Source organism: Fringilla coelebs (genome assembly GCF_963513975.1).
Source record: "Fringilla coelebs genome assembly, chromosome: 6".
In the NCBI taxonomy this organism is placed as follows: Eukaryota; Metazoa; Chordata; class Aves; order Passeriformes; family Fringillidae; genus Fringilla; species Fringilla coelebs.
The window spans coordinates 43,476,297-43,499,890 of record NC_140034.1 but is presented as its reverse complement, the minus strand read 5'-3'; the positions used below and the strand labels follow the sequence as shown (position 1 = coordinate 43,499,890).

The 23,594-nt window shown below is 39.8% G+C and overlaps 1 protein-coding gene across 1 annotated transcript in view; it reads left to right on the top strand.

Moving 5' to 3' along the window:
• LDLRAD3 (low density lipoprotein receptor class A domain containing 3) overlaps positions 1-21,330 on the top strand; it is a gene marked incomplete at both ends in the record, with an annotated part of 104,785 nt that extends 83,455 nt beyond the window's left edge. Inside the window, 2 exons of the mRNA XM_084207887.1 lie at positions 19,141-19,486; positions 21,069-21,330. Coding sequence (XP_084064013.1) covers positions 19,141-19,486; positions 21,069-21,330 — 608 coding nt within the window. The remainder of the gene's footprint in view (positions 1-19,140; positions 19,487-21,068) is intronic.
• Between the last annotated feature and the right edge of the window lie 2,264 nt (positions 21,331-23,594).

Below are 23,594 nucleotides of genomic sequence, written 5' to 3'. Positions count from 1 at the left end.
CCATACTAATATTGTAGCATGAAAATGTTAGCAAGTACTGATCAAATTTGTTGTGAGTGCTTGACAGCCAGTATTGAAATTTTGTTGGTGGTGTTGTTTAAAAAAAAAAAAAAAAAAAAAAGGCTTTGTAGATGTCCTGAGAGGAATTCTGCAAGACTAGATGCCGTGGGGGAATCAATATTAAGATTGTCAAAATATTAAGGACCTAATCTGAGTATAACATACTCCATTTTAAATGAGTAGTAAGTCATCTGGTATTGTAGCAATTAATCTGGTGTAAATGAGATTAAAATCAATATCAGATTAGTGGCTAATGGGACGCTACTGATTGGTGTGGGTGTCATTTTAGGGACTGGGGAGAAATTCCTATACACTATTCTGCTGTGCAAACTTTTCTTTGTTCTTTCCCCTGTTTTCTATTGTGCTTTTTTTCTGTGTCTGAATTTGCAAATTCTCATAATTTATAATTACAATTGAAGAGCTCTCCTTAGGAGGGAGCATTTCAAAATTGCCTTGTAATCTCTGCTAAGAAAGGTAAAGCTGGAATCAGAACAGATGGTGAAATTTTATATTTATTCAATAGATGTTACAAACTCAAATCTTTCTGCCTGATATTGATGCAGTTGGCTTATAGTCTTACCAGTTTTTGTTGAGCCCCAATTCTGTCTGATTTTCTCACACTCTTGCTTTATTGTTCCGTGTTCCTTGCATTCAGGTTGCAGTGCAGCTGGCTGACAGATGAGGGGGAATTGCATTTGTTTTTCTTTGAACAAACTGTATTAATTATAATGCCTCCCACTGGGCTTGCAGTTTGCTTTAAGTAGCACATATCATTAGGTTTTAAAAACAGACAGGATCATAAACTTCATATTATTTTATTTTAAATGGTGTATGATTTAAATGTGCGGCATAACCATGAGGCAAAACAGCAAACCTGCATTTACAGTTCTGGATACTACAGAAAAATGTGTTTTTCTTCCTGAGGAGAAAGCGTCTGTATTAACTAGAAGGGGTAGAAAGTTAATTTTTTTTTTTTTTTTTTTTTAGTCCACAGTGCAGTTTGATTGTTAGCTGTCTGTCCCTAGCAATCAAAAATGAACATTAATGCAGTCTTAATAGACGTGTTCTTTTTTCACATACATGTACATATATTACTGGAGAACAGGTTCCTGGAGTGTTTTCTTCCTGCCAAAAAGCTTTTGGTAATGAACAACAGACTTCATCCATGGACATGTTGTGGCTTGGATAGTAGAGGTCTGTATCTTCTGTTTCTTGATTTTCAGCCTAGTTCAAAATATACTTCAAAACAGATGAAAGCACTTGTTTGTATCTTTTTCTGATATTTTAATGATGAGGAGTTTGTCAGAGTGGAGGGGTGAAAGGAAAATTCCAGGATACCTGGTTTTCTCTAGGGCATCAAGAAAAACAGTTAAGAGCATGTACTATGTGTTTTATAAGGGTGTCATTAGTTACAGGAGAAAGTCAGAGCCTTGGGCTATTTCCATACAGTTCAGTCTGAGTTAGGGTTTATTTAAGTCACCCCTTGAAGTGTTAAAAATTCATGGTATAGGATGGATAGGAGCTTTCCTGTGCTGGAAAAGAAGGAATTTGCATAACGAACTTAAGATGTTTATCACCCACCCTGTATTGCCATGCAAATGCTTATGCTTTGTGGCATGCATTCACCAAGTATAAGTAAATAGAGCCAATGAAGTTGGTCTGTAGGCTTCAGAAGAAAGCCAATTTTCCTTATGTAAGAAAGGATTAGTCTTGTATGATGTAATGCAGCAGATCTTTCACTTGGTTCCTTATTTAAAAACAGTGCAGTATAAAGGATTGTTAGATAAGGATATACAGTTCATTAAGTGAAATGCTGTATATCATGTTAGCAGTGGAACAACAAGCAACTAGTAAGCAAATGAATAATTACATTAGAGTTTCAATAAAGAAACTATGCCAAAGACATAGATCAACAAACTTTCTTTCTGACTATCTACAATACGCTGATGGTTATGGTGGAGACAACAGAATGAGAAGGATGTGGTTTTGAAAGATCTGTGCCTCTGTATAGCAAGTAGTTAGTCCAGAGAGGGACCTAGATTAGTGCAGCTGAAGTGTTCTGTGTCTGCTCCCATTTGGGTGGAGCAAAGCAGTTTGGCTTTGGTTTCACACATGTATCTGAGTGAGATGCTCTCAGCTGGAGTTCATTTATCGGACTCCCAAGGTGGAGGGCTCACATGCACAAACAGTATTAATTTCCACCAGAAATGTAACATTTGCATTCGCTTACCTCAGAAATACCCAGGATAAGCTGATTTTCCCTTTAATCTTCTATCAGGGTTAGTTAAATCTTTGTTGGAGATTGGAACACCTTGCTGCCCTCATCATAAAATGCTTATGAGCAAAACACCTTAAGAGAGAGCCTTGAACTCTACAGCTTTAGGGTATATGGGTGGAAACACTCTTTTTATGACATTTTATTGCTTTGTAGGAGAGAATTGGAGAGTCCTTAGGTGGGTAAGGGAGGGAAAGAGGGAGGATGATCCAAAGGAGGCGTGGGAGGAGGCAGCTCTGTGTTCCATTCTCCACACTAGGGTTCTCCATAATGTATTTATATGTTGCACTGTATAGAAAAGTGTAAGCAGTCCTTGCAGAAGAGATGGGACTTGGCATCCCCTGTTTCCTGGGTGAACTCTGTAATTGCTAGGCCACAACCTAAAGGGTAGGCTCAGTAACTTGGGGAAATGAAAGAATCACACAGCCCCAGTTGCCTTTGTTATCAGATGCTAGTGAAGAAGGAGAATAGAAGAATACTGATTTTGTGTTGAATGTCATAATGCTGCAGTTCTGTTACAGAATTAGCATGCAATGAAGAACATGCATAATATTTGTTCTGTACAATGAGTGTCAAGTTTGGAGTGTTTGTGTAAGATGCAGCATTAAAAAGAGGGTGTGCAGCATAGAATGTCATTGTTTTTTCCTTGATCTCTACAGGTCCTATTACTTCAAAACTGGCTCAATTATTTTCCTGGATACGATCTCTTGGTACTCATCCTTAAATTATCATGGGTTTATTCCCAAGGGCAGAAAACCTTTCCTTTACTGCAATTTGGCAAGTCACTTTCAAAAGAATGCAATTTTTCTGAGTCTGAAAACCTGATTTATTGCTTAATCCCCACAGAGGATATAGAAAGTGTCATGTGTTATACATTCTATGGTGTTTTTGTCTAGACAGAGTATTAGAGTAAGGTTGCAAAGATACTCAGGAACATCTGCAATTTTTAAATGCAAGTGGACTCTATTACTAAGTACCTTCTCAGCTGCCAGTTGCTTTTTGCTGCATGCTTTGCTTTTTTTTAGTAAATACAAAGTCTGTAGTTGCTTCCTACTAAACAGCTTTGCCCTGTTTTCAACTACTCAAATCTATCACTAGGCAAATAATTGCTCTCATTGCTTGGGTTTTGTCCAGAACCAGAATCACTGTCTGCATCTGACATAGAGCCTTTGAGATTCTTGGACAAAAATCTTAGTGCAGAAAAAGGATGAAGACGTACAAAAATTTTCCTTCACAGAAGTCTGGAAATCTGTGGGGGGGTTTCAGATTGTTGACAGCTATCCCAGAAGTCCATGTAGGACATAACTCAGGAAAGAACAGAATTTCTTGCTGTCATCGTGGGGGGTGTGTTCTTGGTCTTTTTCAAACCCCTGGTGTGAACAGGAAGAGATTCTGCTCAAGGTGACAATCCTCAGGCTCATGTGTGATGGGAAATGATTTGAACTGGTACCATGTGGCCTGAAAGACTCCTCTTTTCTTCCCCTTTGCTTGTACCCCATTGTCCCCAATGAGAGCTCTGACCCTTTCATTTGAAGTGACCTGACCCTGATTCCCTCACCGAGGGGGCTGAAATGGTCACAGTGATGAGTCAGAGGAGAAAAGTATCAATCAGACATGAGGATGTGTGGGGACTTCTGCATCAGGTCCACTCTGACTGAGCTGACAAAGTTAATGCTGAATAGGCTGTTTCCCTAAAACAGGTTGATTTATTTCCATCAAATACTCAATTTCCATAGACCTCAGGTATGTTTGGATTAAACTTGTAAAACCAGTACTTCTTTGTGAGCATTGTATTACTGAGAATGATATTTAAACTGTGCCATAAGGGACAAATTCATGTCCAGCATCCTGCCAGACTGAGGATTTTCCATTATACTGAGGTCATCCTGCTAACCTTCACTGGCTTCAAGGGAAAATAAGCTCATTTTAAACCACAGCAGTAATTAAATCTGCATGCCTACTTGACTGATTTAATGTTTAATTAAAGCAGAAGTATTGTGGTGGGGCAGTTGAAATAAATGACTGTCAACGTTTGTAACGCTGACAGAATCCTTTTTCCCCTTGTTCTTTTTAGGTTTTAAAAACACTTCTTAGTGTAGTATGTGGGTATGTACTGAGAAATCCTTAGAACATCTGAACTAGCATGAAATATTTGAACTGTTTTCTGAGGTTTGAATAACAGCATAGAAGACTTTCATTAGATAAAGGTTCAGAGTATGAAAATATAATGAATTTCACACCAAATAATTCATTGTACTTTTGTGTATACATCTATGTAACACTTAACTACCAGAATGAAGTTTCTTTGGTTAAGAAAATGTGAGACTGGTTTACAAAGAGCTTTGCAATTTTATGTGGGTAGAAGTATTTAACTGTAGTCAGTCTATGAAAATGCATGAGTAAATTTGTGTTTTGCTTCAGCTTTTAAACTGGATATAATAAACAAGTAAGGATTTTTCCTCATTGAATTGCAAATTATCTGTAAAACAGAAATCATTGCTTTCTGACACTGTACCAGTCTAGTTTGTTCAGACCCTCCTAGCTAATAATACACATGGCTCACAGGTTCACAGATACTCACTGGCAGCTCTACTGAGACAGAGCAAATACTGTATTTGTTTACTGATAAGGGATCACTTGTCATAGGTCTTTGACACTTCCTGAAAGAGCTTTCTTGGCATTCTTGGGCTCTTCACTTTCAATGCTTTTTCTTATTAATTACCTTTTTAATTACTCACCAACCACCCTGATTTTTGTTGCAACAAGATACTCAAATAATCTACAGAAGTTGAAATATTTCTACAGAGCTGAAAGATTCTACAGAAATCGAAAATAAAAGATTGTAAGAGAAAAATTACTCATTGAGTCATTGGCTTATGGAGACTTGTAGTGGAGTGAGGAACAAGTGGTCTCCTCGCAAAATTCTCTTGTGCTTTTGAAAGTCTTCTAACTGATTAGAAATTAGCAAGATTTCTTGACAGATGGAAAAAAAACCACAGCAAGATTGAAGCTTTGAAGTTAAGATTGAAAAGGTGTTTGAAATAAAGACTTTGTTTAGTCTAAAACAATAACGAATTATTTGAGTGGGCAAAGCCCACTAATATTGCCACTGTTATAAGATCCTAAGGACATAGGTTTAAATGAAAATAATGAAATAATAGAAATAGTGGATTGAGTTACATGGGGCTGTATGTGGGTCCCTGAAATGTCCTCTAGTTTGCTGAGATGTGTCACTGGTCCTCTTTGAGTGCCAGTTGTGTTTTGGAAATTGCTTGGATCCCCATCCAGGGATTCTGCATCTTCTGTCTGTGATCACAGCATGGCATTTAGATACTTCCCTAGTTGATAGGAAGATTTTGTGTTGTCCTTCATTAAAGGCACTCCCAAATCAATAAATCACAATGGACTGCAGAGACTACCCTAGAAAGTGAGGACACTGTGTGCTTCCTGGGCTAAGTCAAAATTTTTTGGGCAATTATTTTTCTAGACCAAGTCAAATCTTGGCTCTTCCCCTCTTCCCCTACCTCTTTAAGGGAGGAAATGTTCATTACTTTTTCAAAATCAGTTGTAGAACTGGACATCCAAAATCATTAGTCGCCCTTAAAATATTAGTGCTATGCTTAAACCATAGTCAAATGAGATTCCAGGTTCGAGCTTGATCTAAGCTGACTGTGCTGATAGCAGTCTCAGTCTCAAAGGATGACATGCTAATGCTCTGCACGAGAGGCCAAGTGGCACTGGGCAGGCTGAATATTCTATGGAAATTGTAGCACTACCAAGCATATGGTACATATGCATTAGAGCAGCGCTCTCTTATTTTAAATGATAACATTTACACTACCCTCCTATGCTGTATTACTAAAAGCCATTAAAATTGCATTTTGGTTATGGCACCATCTGAGGTAAAAGCACCATGCTTTCAAGAATGACTGGTTTGAAAAATTTTAATTTTCAATTAAGCTTGAAAGGACAAAGTGCAAAATTAACTAACTTGCAATTAATTTCAGTAGTAATTATGTAAAAAATTCCAGGCATACAGAAGATGAGAAGCATGGCATAATTAGTTGTGGAGGTTTTTACTGCTGTAATTACAGTGATAAATATGTATGAGGCTGTTTGGGGAAGGGAAGCACAGCAAGCAATTGTATTTAATTAAACTTTTAGCTGGCTTAGTTATGGAGACTGCTCTTTGTTTTAATCCCTTCAAAACTGCAGTGACACTCCCAAGGCAGGGTAGTTACACTCCAGTGTGTGAAAATTGCATTTTAGGTTTTATTTTTCCTAGGTAGAGGTCTCCCAGGTCATCTGTCACTTTATGAATCACAGGTAACCACTATGTTCCAATTTTACGGCTCTTGAAACTTTTGTGAAAAGCTCGATGAAAGTAAATTGCACAATTTGTTTGTGTATTTAAAATGTTCAAAGAGAAGGATGTAGAATTGCACAGGTGAGCCTGATGCAGAGGAACCATCAAGCACAAGGTAAGAGTGACTGCTAAACAGTTATGTTAGGATAAGTCATGCCTTCAGCATCCAGTGGTCTTTGTTTATGGGGTGCTTGTCTACAGCAACAAAATCAGCTGAAAAATTAAAGCTGTTTGTAAAGGGAGCAAGGAGTCATGCAGACCAGTGTGTGTCTGTGGTTTGTTATGCATTTTTATTCAGTATTTTTTAGATACTTGAAGTGTTCCACTTAGACTAGAATCCAGTGTGATTTGGTCTTTTTTTTTTTCCTTTTAATTTTCTTCCCTAATTTGTGTTTAGACAAGTTTTTAAGCTGAGACATAGGCATATTAAATCAGCCTCCATCTTTAATGTGTGAACGCTGTATATAGACAGCTCGTTAAAATACCACAGAGTGCTGGGGAGGACAGGACTGGGTTGCTCAAGGATAATTAAGTGCACCTTAAGAGTAAAGCAATAAAGCTGCCTATCCTTAGATAGTAAAGAAAAAGTAAATAATTCATTCAGGTCTCTGTGTGTGTGGAGAGCAGGGTATGGCTGATAGAAGCTGAGAACTCCCAATTTCTGATCCTGGCTGACAATCTCTAGCTCTGCAACTTGAAGTGAATTGTTTTATTAATTTAAGTCTTGCTTTTTAGGTAAGGAATAGGTTTACCGATCTTGTTGGATTACTGTGACATTTATGTGATTTGTCTTTAAATACTTAAAGGAATAGTACTTAAAAAAAACTATAGTTGGCCATTTGCATCTGTACTACAAAGGAGGAGTAGTAAATGGTTTTGTTTCTTCCCCTTACAAATTAGATAAGCTCTTAACCTTTGTTAAGAATGATTTTCAAAATTGCAGCAGATGCTTGTGTGTGTGTGTAAATGGAAACATATCTCAGCTATTACAAATTATGCTCCCTAGAAGCTTTTACCCAGCCCACACAGTCCCCCAGCTTTTGTTTAAATTTAGTCATGAAGTATCATTTTACCTCTTTTCTCTTCTTCCTGAGAAGTGTTTCATTAAATTTGTTGTGCATCTTTTCCCTTTTACCCTCGTTCACCTTTAGTTCTGATCTGTCCAATAATCTAAGAATTAGTCACTGAACTTATTTTTTATAACCAGTGGCTATTATAAATACTTCAGTCATATCTCCTCTTAATAATATTTTTTCAATACTAAATAAAGCATGCTTTTTTCTCTCTTGATATTTAAGCCCTGTTTCCCCCATTCATTGTCTTTGTTTCTCATGCTGCACTCTCCATCAACCTAATTCTGTCTTCAAGTAAGCTGGCCAAAATAGGCTGCCAGTGTTCAAACATGGTTTCATTGGGGTTTTGCAGAATCATGCCATAATACAGTTAATATCCTTTCCTTGTGATAAGCCAGTTTTCTATTAACCTTCTTTACCACTGCTATGCATTAGCTGAAGTTTCTGTCAATAATGGTTCGTTCTCATGTGACACATTAGCTAATTCAGTGCCTTTTAAACTATGCTAAGCTGTACTAATCATTATTATTTGCCTCCAGTCTTTTCAGGCAGAATGAGAACTATAAGTATGCCACCAAAAATCTCTTCATTTGCCCTTGCATACAGTAATTATCTTGACATAGTGATTAATAATTATGATTCCTGCCTCTTAATACAAATTTTAAAATACGTTTTTCTTTCTTGCATTGTACACATGCTTTTCATATCAAGAATTGCACAATTCAGTATGACTAGTTTAGTCAGTCAGCCAGGGTCAAAGGGAAAATAAATATTTCTACAATCTCTCTGGAAACAAAAAGCAAGACTACATCTTCAGCAAGAAGAAAATCTGGCACTCTCACATTCATTAGGCTGCATTTGTCAGTGCTGAATAAACAGCCTTTCATCAAGTGCAGCAATTTTCTCCGTTCTGTAATTAAAGATATTTTTTGTTTAATTTATTTATATGAAAACTTGCTGAAGTGAGACCAAAATTTTTATAATGCCTGATTCAAAAAAAAAGGTTCTGGATAAAGTCCCAGGTACTATAATATCTTGATTTACTGTCTGAAATGTTACACTAAGTCCATTCACAGGGTAAAGGTGTCCAAGTGTCCTCTGCACTCTAAAGGAGGAGATGAGCTCCTCCTTCCATTCTAAATGCATGGTTAGCTTCTAAGGCTTACAGAATTTATTGATTTGTCAATGAAGGATGAACGCCTACTGAACTTGGGAGAATAATGGGATCATGTAACAAGTGATATAAAATTCTTTACAAGAGGACCTCCGTCCTCATTGTTAGAAGGTGGTTTTTGTCTTTTTTCTGTGTATTTGAAGACAGGTTTGGTGAAACAAACACAGGTTTGTCAGCTCACCAGAAGAAATAACCCAAATTTAGGTTCTCTGAGGTGTTTTGGGTTATTTGATTGTCAGGGTGAAAGTGTTGTTATTTCTGACTGCAGGCCAGTGTATACATTCAGGACTATCAGAGGTCTCAGGGTATTCCCAAAGCACAGCTGGACCATGGCTAGCTCAAGGGGATTTGTTCCAGGTCTGCGGTCTCCTTGCCACTTTGCAAATTGCACCTCGCACCAGAGCTACCAGTGTAGGTAGTAAGTTACTGTGGTGCTTTCCCTTTGGAGGTGAGTAGTTCAAATTCAACCTGCCTTGCCCATACTTAAAATCGATAGGATTTTTTAATATACGTCAGGAAAACTTTGAGAAACTCTCCTGAGGAAATACAGGAATGATCATCCCTATGGTAAAACCATCAGAGAGTGGTCACTGTAACTGGAAATCTAAAGGCATGGAGGCATGTGGTGCTACTAGCATTTATTCACTGACAGAGGTGACAGCTTCTATTCAATTAGATGTGTGAAATAAAGCTGTGATTTTTTTACTTTAGTAATTTGGGACACTTCCCTGCAGTGTTTGAAAGTCCTGCACTTATGTTGTTAGAGTAGGCATGGTTTTGATTCTCATTCATTTCAAACTGCTGTATTTAAAAATATTTAAAGCTTCCCTGCAGTGTTTTCTTCAGCCTAAACAATCCCTTCTTGGTAGTTAGTGTCTGTGTGGGCATCTGATAATTCATGTTGTTCTCCATCAAGCTCTGATTCATCTTTGCCTTTTTTTTTTTTAAGTGTGATGTCCTGAGCTGGATATATTCTCGAGCACACACCTTGCTAGAGCTACATTCTGTTGGGGTTGTATTTTTCACTGCCAGTGAACATGCTCTTCCCTGCTGACACCTGACTACATGAGATCCTGACAATTTCTGCTATTTTAAAATAATTTTTAATTTTGATCTCACCTAGCAGGGTTGATGTTGCCTAACAATAAGCTGAATAAGCATTCTCTGTCATTCAGGTAATTACTGAATAGTTTCAGGTTCAGAGCAGAGCCTTTTGGACCCCCCTGAAAAGCTTTCCGTTTTCTAATGAGCTGCAGCAGTCACAGCTTTGAATGTTTCCCTCCCACTCCCTATTTTCAGTGTCATCTCTTCTGATCAAGTGAGATTTTTATCAGAGGGTGAAAAGCACATGTTTATCTTCTTTCTGGTGTTAATGCCTTCCAGATGCTTGTTAGTGACCCATTTGTGTACACTAGCTTTCAAATGCAGCCTTTTTCGTTATCTTCTCTTTGCCTCATTTGCTTCTCTGTTCTTTCTTCCCTCTCTCTTTCTCTGGCATTTGTCAGTCTGGGTCTTGTGATCAGGAAGGCCAAAAAGGGCAGTGCAATAGCTACTTTCACAGCAAATTGCTGTCTTCTCTGTTGTTGTATTTTGCTCTTTTTTTTTCCCCTGTTGTATGTATGTGCATATAATATTTAAGGAAATATTTGAAATTTGGTTTACAGCCAGGTACAGTGTTTGTTAAGACCTTCCTGAAGGTGGAACCTGAACACAGTGAAGCTACTGAGGCCACTGTTGGGCAGGAGTTTCTTGAGTTTACAAAGCTTGTGCCTGAAAGGAAACATTAGTTTGTATGTCAAACAAATGTAAAGGAAAGTCAGGATAATTTTAAGAGGGAAAGCATCTCAGAATGTAACTTCACACAGGTGTGTTGTCTGTTGGGACCAAACACTGAGCTTATCTTGGTTTGGACTTGGTGTCTGCCCTCATTGCTCAGTTGTTGTAGTCCTTCCTTTCCTCTCCCATCTCCTTTTGATTCCTAGAGCCAGAGGGTGGCCTGCAGGCTCTTGCTGGAGTGGATTTGCTGCTGGTTTCTTCTGTGGCATCCTGGAGGCAGTCATTGAAGGGGCATTGAGTAGGTATGAATGAATGGCTGATGGAAAGGGATTAGGTGACCTGGAAAGTATTGCTTTCTCTGGGATTTTGTTTCTTACTCAGGATCACAACCTGCTCATGGTTTCTAGATTGTTAGTAGCTTCTTGAACAAGTGAAACTATGTGTACTGTGTATCTGGCAACATCTCTTTTTCACAATTCTAGAAAATAAGTAGGATTGACAATATTAAAATGTAAAGCAGGATGTGGACATTGTACTAATGCTTTTTCAAAAATAAGTCGTTAAAATACAGTTCTTGCACGATTAGACTAAATTTATAAACTGATTATAAACTTGCTCTACAATAGATTTAAATCACATTTAAGCAGTATTTCTTGCTATGTATACCTGACCGCTGCCACCATAAAACCTGCACTGCATTTCTTCAAGCCTTATTATCCTTCTTATGCTCCAGCTGTTCATAGCACTAATCAGCACCTTAGAAAAATTTAATGTGCACTTTCTAACTGAGCACTGTGTGTCTCTTCTTGCCAGCCTCCAGAATAAACACTATAAAAATGCAATTCAGCTGTCCTGCACAGCATCCCACATTCAGCTTTTTCCAGACATTCTGTTGAAATAACATGCATTTTTTTCAGGCATATAGATCACTCAAGATAAATTGGTAGCAGTTTTGCAATGGGTATAATTTCTTTTCACAGTTGATAGATGATAAAAACACAAGCAGTTAATACACATATTTTCATTTTAATTAGTTTACTTTTTGTTTTCATTTTAATTAGTTTACTTTTTGTTTTTATTTGTTGGGTTTTTCTGCCTCCTAGATATTCACATGATTCCAAGTAATATTAGTGGAGTATGTGGAAACTTGGATTCTAAACACTTAGCAAATAGGAAAGGCAAAGGCACTCATGGCCTTTGCCATACCTGTTTTCCATCATACTTTTGACTTGGAATGGTACTGATGACCTTTTAAAATTAATCAAGGTAGGGCCTGCCTTTGCACTGGCAGGGAGCTGATACCATGTCCAGGCTCTTACCTGGCTCAGAGCTCCAATTAACCTTTGCAGAAGACAGGGCAGTGCACTTGCACTTACATTTGCCAGTGATGCCAAGGTCTTTGGGTAGAAAATAGTATGCTTTAGTTAAAGAAGTGAAGATGAAGCTGATGGTACAGAATCAAAGAATCACTAGGGTTGGAAGGGACCTCTTGAATGTGTCCAGAGAGGGAGATGCCATTGGGATGATTTCCTTGGACACCCTGTTCCAGTGTTCTGTCACCCTCAATGTAAAGGAATTCTTTTTCATGATGAGGTGGAACTTCTTGTATTTTAGTGTCTGTCCATTACTCCTTAAATATTGGAGACTGAGTACGCTTGGGCCTTGCTGGTTGAATTTCACAGTTCTGTTAACTTCTCCATTAAAACATTATATTGTTTTGACTTTCAAGACTGTCCTATACTACTCACTAATAGTACACAAGAGGTTCTGCAGCAGCCAAACACCCCAAACCTGGACTTTTTATTCAGTTGGAGAATACTGTGTGAGACTGGAATATCTCTTGGGAGATTGGAGGAAGGAGTAGGCTTTAGGATCAGTGGCTGTTATCTTCAATTTAGCACCTTGTTTGAAATGGCACTAGAGTCTGGGAGGTGTGTAGTTGTCATGTGTCTCAGCAAGAGCATCAGAGCATGTTTATGCTGTGAAGATAATACTGTTTTTCTTTCTTTGAAGCAGATTCTTGATTTATTTTATAAATTTGGTCTAAAAAAGAGCCTTCTGGTGGGTGCAGTTAGAGATTTTCCTTCTGCAGAGCAGGTTTAATTTAGTGCTTGGGAGGACCCAATAGTAGCACAAGCCCTTAAAGCTTTCAGTGCCCCAGACTCTTCCTGAGTGGCATCTTCCTGTCCTAAAATGTTACAAGAACTCTATAGTAACTAATTTCATGGTAGCCTCGTTGATGGTGACCCTACATTTACAAACCAGGAAGAGGAGGCTAACAGGGCTGAGTTCTTCCTTTTTATGTTTTGCCCCTGCTTATGGGCCGGGTTTTTGTAGTGGCTATGATTTAATCAAAGTACACCACTGTCCTATCATGTGTCCAGGAACTGCTGCATAGATCAATGCTGGAGTAATCCTAAATTACTTTTGAGTAACACTTTAATTTCCTCCTTGGGCTCCCTCCAGCTGCCAAGTCTGGACCTTTTGTATGGCAGGTTTTGGCTTTGCTGGTTTTTACATTGCTGCCAAGTTAATTTTAGAACTTTGGTTGCTATGACTACTGCTAAGTATTTCTTAGTTCTCCACTTATTTGCTCAGTTTTCTGCTTTTCTTTGTGTGTGTGTGTGGAGTGCATGGAGTAATTATCCTGCCCTGCAGAAGATAAAAAAGGATGGCATGTGAGAGGTGAGGCTCTTGATCTTCAGGCTGACTCAGCTGCTCATTTAGAGCAGCTGCAAAGACTTGAAAGCACAGTTCTTGCAGCGCGTGGTCAGGATAAGGATTTAAGTCTGGGGAGGAAGGCACTGGTAATGCACCCATTCTGGTGCACTGAATGAGACATGCTGGCACTGCTTCTAATTCTGCTGACTGCTACTGTCCTTAGGTTTATCTGTGTCTTGCTAGCTACTTTTATAACTATATATAGTTCCAAGTCTTACACTTAGCTTTACATTCTTGGGAGCAATAACCATTGTTTTGCTCAGAGCTCCAAAGTGAAATTCTGTTTCTGCCTCTAAAGTGAAATACAGAGAAATTCTGTTTTATTGCTCTGAGCTCAAGTTGTTACACTAATACCAACAGTGATGTAAATAGATAGATAGATAGATAGATAGATGTACAGCTAACAAGTTCTTCATATCAAGAGGTCCTGCTGTGTTTGTGCAGGCAAGGTCATGACTGTCTTTCCAGTCATCTGAAAGAATAGGTAAAGACAGAGCATCCAGTGGTATTTAAGACTTCTGATTGATATTTGAAACGCTTAGACTTTTCAGGAAAATGTAGTTGTTGTCAGGATGAAAGAGCTCTGGAGAATGTCCTGAGAATGTGGAAACATCACTATCTAGTTTTCATATGGGGCTAGCCAGGCAAGGAGCCAGGCAGAGGTGGAGAAAATTACCTGATGGGCAACTTCAAGAGCTGGGAATAGATCTACCCTTTGCTCCAGCTTCTTGGATGAAGGGCTGTTCTGTTTGCTGTGGTTCTGGGCTGTGGACATTTGGGACACTTGTGATGAGCAGGGAGTTAAATGCAGGTTAACCTTGGTGCCATTTGTAGCCACGACATCTGTGCAGATGCCTGTTGTCTAAGCTATAACTTAGCCAGAAGAAGCTTCATCCTGGTGCCTTCCCAGAAGTCTTACCATTTACCAAGTATCTGTTAAGCAAAAATGTAATCATATTGTATTCCTTTGGCCAATTCCCATAGATAAGACCTGTTTAGTATGTGTAACACTTCCATTAGTGAATCTCTATTCTGTGCCTGAAATAGAGAAAGCCATGGCAGGGCAAAAACATGCTTTGAATGCCGTTGAAAACAAATCCTTGTCTCTGGTGTCTGTAGGAACTGTGAAGCTGTTCAGGAGGGGAACACTGGTAACCTAGCAGGAGGCTTCATGAGGTCAAGGTGCTGTGTTGTCTGAGAGAGATCTTGTTTGTAACACTGAGAAGGGCAATAGGGAAGGAAGATAAGTCAGTTAGAAAAACATCACTAGAATAAAGAACATTCTGAGAGTTCAGTGCACAAAAATCTATGAAAGACTTGTTTTAGTGGCACATAAAATCATCAAGGATGAAAAATTTAATAAGAGTTTTGAGAGACTTAGCTGGATGCCGTAAGAACTCCAAACACAGAAAGTAAATAATGTGCAGAGGCTCTGCCTGTCTGCATTTGATTTTTGTTCTTTAACCTTCCAAGCTGCAGCTCTGCACTTTAACCAGTTGGAATTTAAATGTGTTGTTACAGTAGCATCTTTGTTGGAGATGGACCGTGACTCGTGCTCATTAAGACTACAGATGTCTGCTCAGATTATGTATTTTAAAAGCTTTTTTCTCCAATGAACTGTGAAAAGCCAGGCTTGAGCAGAGGATTGTGAAAGATAAAATAATAGCCTCTCATCCCTATGTCTGGCAGACTTAATGCAGTTACTCTCAGATCTTTTTTTAAACTTTGAGACAGCAAATTTGTTCAGAGTCAATAAAATAGACCTCTAAGCACAACCTGCTGTGTTTCCTTTATCAGTATTTTCCTAAATTATTCACAAGGCTTTTTACACTCCAAAAATCTCTAATCTGTGAATTAGGCATTTTCCAGATACTGGGGTTTAATAGGCATAAGTGGCATTGATAAACTGTTTATATGTAGCATGATAGAAAATGGATCTTCTTAAGGGAGGGTGGGGGGGAAGGCACAAAATAGTAAATACTCCATGAATTTAAATTAAATTTGTTTGCCCACTCACTCTTTTTCATGCATTTGTGCTTAGTAGCAGAGCAGACAACTTTTAAACCTACCTGGATAATGCCTGCTTCTCCTGGGAGATGATAACTGAATTACCAAGAAATTCAGTTAAATGGCTTCTGTGATGTGTAAACATTTGCTGAAAGTTATTAGAGCAGAGCTAAAGAGTCATGGATTTTGTTTCCTCAAGTAGTCATGCATGTCCTACAGACATTTTTCAGGTGTTCTCTTTATCTCACCTTCTCCCTTTTACATTGAGTGCCACATGGATAGAGGTTCATCAGGCAGTCTCAGCTCAGTACCCCTCATTCCCTTTCAAACCTCTGAATATTCACCAGGCACTACAAAAAAACCAGAATGTTATCAAGGATTCTAAAAAGTTACTTGTTTGAACGTGATCAGGTACACAGGAAGACAAAGCAAAAACTTGATGCAGAAGTCTCCTGTTTGCAAAACTGTCTCATAGTTCCCTACTGTGTTTTGTTTTAGCTGTGCCATAGAGCAATTTTCTTGTCAAAGCGTTACTTTGGAAGACCATTAAGGGCAGTTCACCTCTCTAGGACTGCAAGCCAAGCAGTGTTGATAGGCTCAGGTAATGTTATTTTCATCTTTTGCAGGCTTGGATTTACTGGCCTTGCTAGAAAAGAGAGATTAGGTATAGGTTGGTCTTTTGTGGAATAAATTATATCACAGCCAAAGTGAAAGTGCCACTGGACTTCACTTGTGAGTGTGGATTGCTAAGATACCTTAAAGTTATGTCTTCTTGGCCCAGAAAACCCACCAATAAGGCAAGAATAATGTTGGTTTTGTGGTGAAAAAAGACTTAGTTTCAATGGTGGCTGGAGCTTCCTGGTTAGAACTCCATCTCAGGTACAGTCTGTTCCTGGACAGATATAATGACTATGCATGTTTAGGGAGCTGGATTCTTTGTGTGGGGAGGGTGTCTCTGTGCAAATCCTCAACTCTGCCTGGGATGCAAGAAAGAACACTTGACAAATGAGCCAGATTCTTTCCTCTTCACAGGATATATCTGTACTCCTCTGTGCTGCTTCATGTTAGACACACATGGGCTAGAATTAGTTGAACTGATGGAGATGCTAATTCCAATCCCGAATGCAGTATTGCTGTGTTGGCTGGTTCAAAGGTTGCACCAGACAGCACTGTTCAAAACAGCACCCTAATAGCTCTGCTTCTGGTTCAGAGACCTCTACACAGATCTGTAGGCGTGCCCTTAGATTGCTCTGGGTTTCAGAAAGACAGTGAACTAAATGGGAATATGTGAAACAGATCCAAACACCCAAAAAGGAATAGAGTTACTGGTAAATAAATAATGTTTCATTAGCCACAGTAATCCCGAATCTCCAAAACAGCATGTTAGCTGCAAAATTATCCCAAATCTCTGCAAAATATGTCTATGGTTGTTGTATGAAAAGGACTGTAAAACCAGATAAGAGATGTTTTGTTTCACACTCTTCTGAAGCTGGTCATCAGATCCCATCTGACCTTTGACAAAGGAGTTTTTCTTCAGCAGTCTAGTTAACTTGTTTGGATTTATAGAATTGGTTCTTGTAGGACCTAGAAGATGTTATCCTAAACAGGTGGATAACTATAAAAGTTTGGGAAAAAAAGTTGATGGGTAATTCACTTCTCATTTTTCTCCCCTTTTAGTAAAATGGAGATTATACAGAGAAGAGACTGTGCTGCTGCAGAATGACCTCATGGTAACCAATTAGATCTCATCAGGTCTGCAAAGGCATCCTGTTTTCAGCCTTATGCCAATGTACTGTAACCAGTGAGCCAAGTTGAATGAGAGTCTTATGGTATTTTACTGGGATGTCATAATAGATTTACCTTCCTTGCACTTGCTGCAGGTAGTAGTATTCATCCACGGGTCAGTCCTTGCAAATAAACTTCTTGATGCTTGCATAAAAATGATCTGCTCGTCATTATATTCCCTGCACTGGTCCTTGTCTGTGATGTGTGACATGAATTCATTTCTCAGCTGTTGAATTTAGGGAGTGTATTAAAGGAGCCAGAGTAATATGTGATGAGCTGTAATTAAAATTATTAATGCATGTCAATTCCTTTCCTTCCTTCTGTTCTCATTTACATTCCTCATGCAGACTTGATTCACTTTGCGGAGTGAGCCAGAGACCAAATGTTGACTGGAAACAGTGATTTCTGTTTTCTCTAGCACAGTTGCACAGGGAAATAAAGTTAGCAAAGATCCTCCCTGAGGTGTTACACTAAGTATCAGGAAAAGTCTGGCTTGCATCTGGCCTGCAAAGCTCTGGTCTGTGGTTGTAGTGGCGTCATCAGTGGAACAGCTCTATCTGAGTGGTAGTTTTCATAGCAGCAGGACCAACAATCACAGAATGGCTTGGAATGGACCCTAAAGACCATCTCGTTCCAACCCCTCCTGCTGTGAGCAGGGAAACCTTTTACTAGACCAGGTTGCTCAAAGCCCCATCCAGCCTGGCCTCGAGCACTTCTAGGGATAGGGCATCCACAGCCTCTCTGAGCAATCTATTCCAGTGCCTCACTACTCTCATAATGAAGAAATCACATCTTCTTTGTTCTGTTACAGTCTTTTTTTCCCATCCCATCTCTTCTTATGAAAGTATCTATGCTTTAAAATGGAGATGTTTAAAGGATTAGCCATTTTATGTTGTATTGTCTTACTGACAAATGCAAAAGCTGGTTTTAGTGATGCTGGAAATTGTGGTTTGGTGTTTAACCATGGAAGTGGAACTACCAAACTCAAATATTGAGATACCTAAAGCATCTTGGATGAAAACAATGGGTGCTTGAGTAAAGATCTTCCATTATGCTGGGCACAGTCAGTATATATTTCATTATCTGTTGTTAGAGAAACATGCTAGTGGCTCTGTTGCAATTCTTAATGACTGAAAAGCAGTTTTGCTTGATAAGGAAAAGAAAGGAAAATCACATGCCAAGACTTACTGTGCCAGTCTTCTACAGTAGGAAATTAAGAATTTGGATGGATCATGCTCTTGCAATTGTGTGGATTTGAGGTTCTGTTTGTTTAGTTTGGTTTGGTTTTTACTCAGCCTCAAATTTTCTTGAGGTAGATGAATGTGAGAATAGCCTATTTGAGGCTATAAGGAATTACAGGCTGCACAGAAGGAGAAATTCCTACCCAAAAATATATTGCTCAATGGCTGCATGACCTTGTGGATATGGGGCTTAAATGTATCAGGGGAATGTAAAGTTAAAAAAAAAAAGCGTTGTGCCTTCTACATGGCTGGTTCCAGTGAACTTTGCCAGGTGCAGCTGAAGTATTTTGGTTATGGCTTGGATATGGGTATGTCACCTCTGGAAACCATAGCTGTGATTGTTAGGTAGGGGTGGGCGAGATACTCTCACGATAATGCTCATGCTTCCTACTACAGTATGATAGTGTGCATTTTCCTCTTTCTCAGCTTGTCTCTCCCTAGTAGTTTACGTGTTGGCACTACTGTGGGTGAGAATGGACTGAGGGATACTTTGCCATCTCCAATTTGCATGCATGTACTTTTAACGAGCTCATTTTTCACAATCTGAAGGAAAAAGGAAAACTTTGTTTGTCACGCAGCGCGTTAGCAGAAAACACAGCATAGGCCAAAAGCAGTTTTATATTGAAACCAATCTCAGGCTTCCTTTTCCTTTTGTCTTGCAGAGGCAGGGAGCGGCCAAGATTACGTGACATCTGAAAATCAGCTGCTTTACTACCCAAGCATTACCTACGCCATCATTGGCAGCTCTGTCATTTTTGTGCTCGTGGTGGCCTTCCTGGCCTTGGTGCTGCACCACCAGCGCAAGCGCAACAATCTGATGACGCTGCCGGTGCATCGCCTGCAGCACCCCGTGCTGCTGTCCCGCCTGGTGGTCCTCGACCACCCGCACCACTGCAGCGTCACCTACAACGTCAACAACGGCATCCAGTACGTGGCCAGCCAGCCCTACCACAGGCCAGTGGAGCTGGACTCCCCGCCATCCTACTCAGAGGCCGTGCTCGACCAAAGGTATGTACAGGAGCTGATTCTGGCCTCCCCAAAGCATCCCTCTGCTTGTTGCAGCTCTGGTAATTTGTGCTGCTCTTCCCCACTTACTGCTGCTCTTGACAGAAGTCCACTGGTGCGCTTCTGTTGCCCGCACAGGGTCAAATTTCAGTAAATCTGATCTCCTTCTGTGTATGAAAATTCATGGTCCTCAAGTCTGTTTACTGTTAGTAGTATTAGGGTTTTGAGGCAAGCTTAAGTCTCTTATAGCACATATTGCTAGTAAGATTTTAAGAATGGCAGGAGAATATCACTACTAGACAAGTGATACAACCTGTGCCAGTCTGGAATCAAAATGTGGAGTTCACCCAAAAAACCCAGGTAAGTTGTAGGTCATAGCACTGAAAAAATACAGCCCTGTTCATTTATGATAAGTATATAAAGGTGAGAGCATTCTTCAATTCTTGTATAAAGACCTGTATCATTCTTCTGCTCTGCACTGCTTTACCTTTTACCAAGAGAAGAAAAGAACACAACTCTGGAATGGAAAGGACTCTTCCTAATTTAAATAGCTGAAAGTGCTTTGAAGTTTGGTGTGGGTGTGGCTTGTATGTGATGCTTTTGTAGTTATGTAGTTATGACACTGCTTTTATTTGTAGATAATTAACCTTCACTTTAACCTCTGTCTGTAAAGTCTTTCCAAACAAAACTTGTAAGCAGATATCCCCTGTACTTAGAAAGGATATGGTACAAACAATTCAGATTGTTCGCTATCACCCTGTTGGTATTTACGGTACAAACTGTGGGATTTAAGAACAATTGTAAATTCCTATTCTCTACCGCTTTTGGCTGCAAGTCCCTTGTCTTAATGTTGACTTTCATAATAATGATGTATTTTCATTATTAAGGACAACTAAATAAGCAGGTGTCCAGATTGTAATCACTTCTCACCTGAGCTGATAAAACCATCAGTTTGGAGCTAATTGCTCCCAGTGCCTGTTATCAGTCTGCTCAACCCTTGCTTGCTTGCTATCAGAACAGTTTTCCTGAACATAGTGCTCATCTTGCCTGTGCCTACTTAACAGTTGTTCTGCGTGTGATCTCATGACAGCCAAAGTGATTTGTCAGTGTGGAGAATTCGGTTTGTTATTTATTTGTAGACTGTAAGCCATTAATCTCTGTCACTTAGTGGAGGTTTCCTTGGAGCTTTCTTCTGCTCATGTCATCATCTATAGGTGTAAATCCACCACTTAATGTTACTTCTTTTAGTGTTTTCTCTGGAGTAAATGTTAAACAGGAAAGTTTTTTACCTCTCACACAGCTGTCTTTGAACAAGCTTTGTTGGGAGTCCATAGCCATCTAACTCAGCATGTGGATTGTTAAACAGGTTGTAATTACTATACTGCACCTTGCCCAGAAACCTTGCTTCCCAGTGGTGGTGTGGATATTTTGAAATTACCTGAATGTGAGCAGGTCTGAGATCTCTTGAAATGTGTCATAATTTAAAAGCTAAGAAATACTGATTGTTTTTTATCATTGGAATACCATGTACTATCTTGTGACCCACTGTTTTCAGTAACTTCTTACTCTGTTGTGTGTCTTACAGCAGACCACCTTGGTTTGACCTTCCTCCACCACCTTATTGTTCTGAATCTGAATCCCCTAATCAGCCAGACCTTCCTCCTTACCGCTCTCGGTCGGGAAGCTTGGCCAGCACAGACACCCCCGTGGCAGAAAGTCCTGTGGGCACATCCGACAGCTGGACGAGAGACGTCCATGGCAGCGTGGATGGGCACAGAACTCTGCTGGAGAGGACAGTAGATCAGAGTGATCCTCTGGTCAGCCACACTGCTGAAAGAGAAGTGTAACTGCTCTGGCATTTGGGATGGCCAGAAGGCATTTACTGTGTCTGTGTGGGTTAATCTGCTGTGGCTAATAGGTTTCAGGGGGACATGTGCCTGAATGATGACTTGCTTTGAATTCACACTGAGTTAATATTTGAATTCAGTATTTTGGGCTCATTGAAGGCAGAGCAAGGAGAGCTAAGCCTAGAGTCACATCAGCTCTCTACAGTATTTCTTTGAGCAGGTTCTGGTTCAGATGAGTAAGAGAAACATCAGTGCTTTGTCAAAAGAACTGATGTGGTGTATTTATTGTATATGAATGTATATATGTGTGTGTATAATATTTACAGAAGTTGCACAGGAGAACTCTGCCAGAAGGACTCTTGTTTTCAGATTGCCTTCCATCCTCTCAACGTGGGAGCTGTTTCTTCTTACTGTCTGGTGCCAACTGGTGGTCACTGAAGCACATGAGAAGCACTCATGCTGCTTGGAGGTCTGGTGCCCAATGCCAGTCCCCTGGCAGTGCCCAAATTACAGAAAATCTGCTATTGACTCATCTCTGCATGGCCTGGAATGTTCTCACTGTCAAGGAGGTGTAAGCTTGTGAGGATGCAACAACTCTAAGTCAGTTTTTTTTTTTCCCCAGATGCCAGCATCTAGGCCAAATTTGCCTGGGTTGTCCCAGCAACACCACAAAGGTTGGCTTATCTGTCAAATGTCAAGGCTGAGTTGAGTACACAGGCTGAAGCTTCTCAAAACAACAGAGCAGGGCTTCTTTTCCTGTGTGGCATAACATTACTCAATGTATTCCCTTTTAAAAAAACCCCACAACTGAACAACGAAACAAACCCCCAAATTGTTCCAGCAAAATCTTCAACACCAAAAGTGCTGTGAGACAAATACCCAGCACAGAAAGCTTTAATGTCAGTAAGTAGTTTTATATTTGTAAAATACCTGAAAGCGGGTCATGCAGTGAAAGGTGTGGGCTTGGTATCCCATCTACAACATGAGTGTGAACAGGCATGGATACCTACCTGTGTGTAGGTATGAACATAGTGTATCACTTGGGTTTAATTCTGCTACACCATGAGAACTCTAGTGTCAAAGTTTTGGCTTTGGTTTTCACAGGGTTTGCATTATTCACATTCATTTGGTTGAAATTGTAACTTCTGCAGCAGAACTGTTTACGTCTGTTCTGTCATAAGTCTTGTAATGGTCTCCTGTCAAATGTGTTTCACTGCACCTTGTTGAATCACCATATGAAAGTACCTCTGAGGTTAAAGGTATTTTGAGAGGCAAGAAGCTGTGAATTTAAATGCCACTGCAGTGCTGTACTTGTGCTCAGAAAACAGTGCAGTGCCTTCCTCCTTCCCTGGAGGGAAATTTGCCTTGAAAAATTATTTGTATTTGTCTATCCCACATTTCTCACTCTTTCTATGTCAAAAAGAACAGTGTCTTTAAACAGACCTTGCTGTTTAAAGGAAGTGAAGGAAGCTGACTGCCCACACCTTCTGCGTTCTTCCTCCCCATCTTTGTAAGGTAGATTCTTTTGCCCAAAGGTTACATGCTCAGAACCCAAGGATTTGGAGTGTAGGTAAGGCAGCAACTCAAGTTCAGTCTCAGTTCTCATAAATACAACTGAGTTTTTAGGGAGGGGGTTAGGGTGTTGTTGTTTTTTGGGTTGGGTTTTTTTTGTTGTTGTTGTTTTTTTGTTTGGTTTTTTTTTTCCCATTTCCAGCTTTGGAGTCTGTTGCCACGATATGCAAGAGGCAGGGACCAGATAGATTTACAAGCACAGGTCATTCCAGGACTGAGGACATGGTGGGGAGTTCTGGAGAATTCTAATGCTGATGGGCTAGGCTGACTTTGGAAGCAGATTAAGGGCAGCTTTCATTACAAGCTTAGGCAGCCTGTGGTGAAGTGCATTGGTGAAGATGCTCCTAGGTCCTTGCAAAGTAATGTACAAGACTGACTCAGATTTCATCCTTGCTGAGAACTCATGCAATGTAATTATGCTGTCCTGCACAAAGCAGGATTTAGCTTTATTACTGACTGACCAAGGTCGTAGGCAGACTATTGTCATTGCACAGAGTAGACAGCTATTCTTTATTTTACAGGTAGATCAGACTCAGGTATGTGAATGAGTTAATAGTACAGATGGGTGCAGGGACATCTCCTGTGATCACTGAACCCTGCTGTCCCACATGCCTTTCAATAAGGTTCTGCTTGGCCTCTGTAAGAGCTGTGTTATGCTGTATCCGAATTAACCTTAATGGCTTTCTGTTACA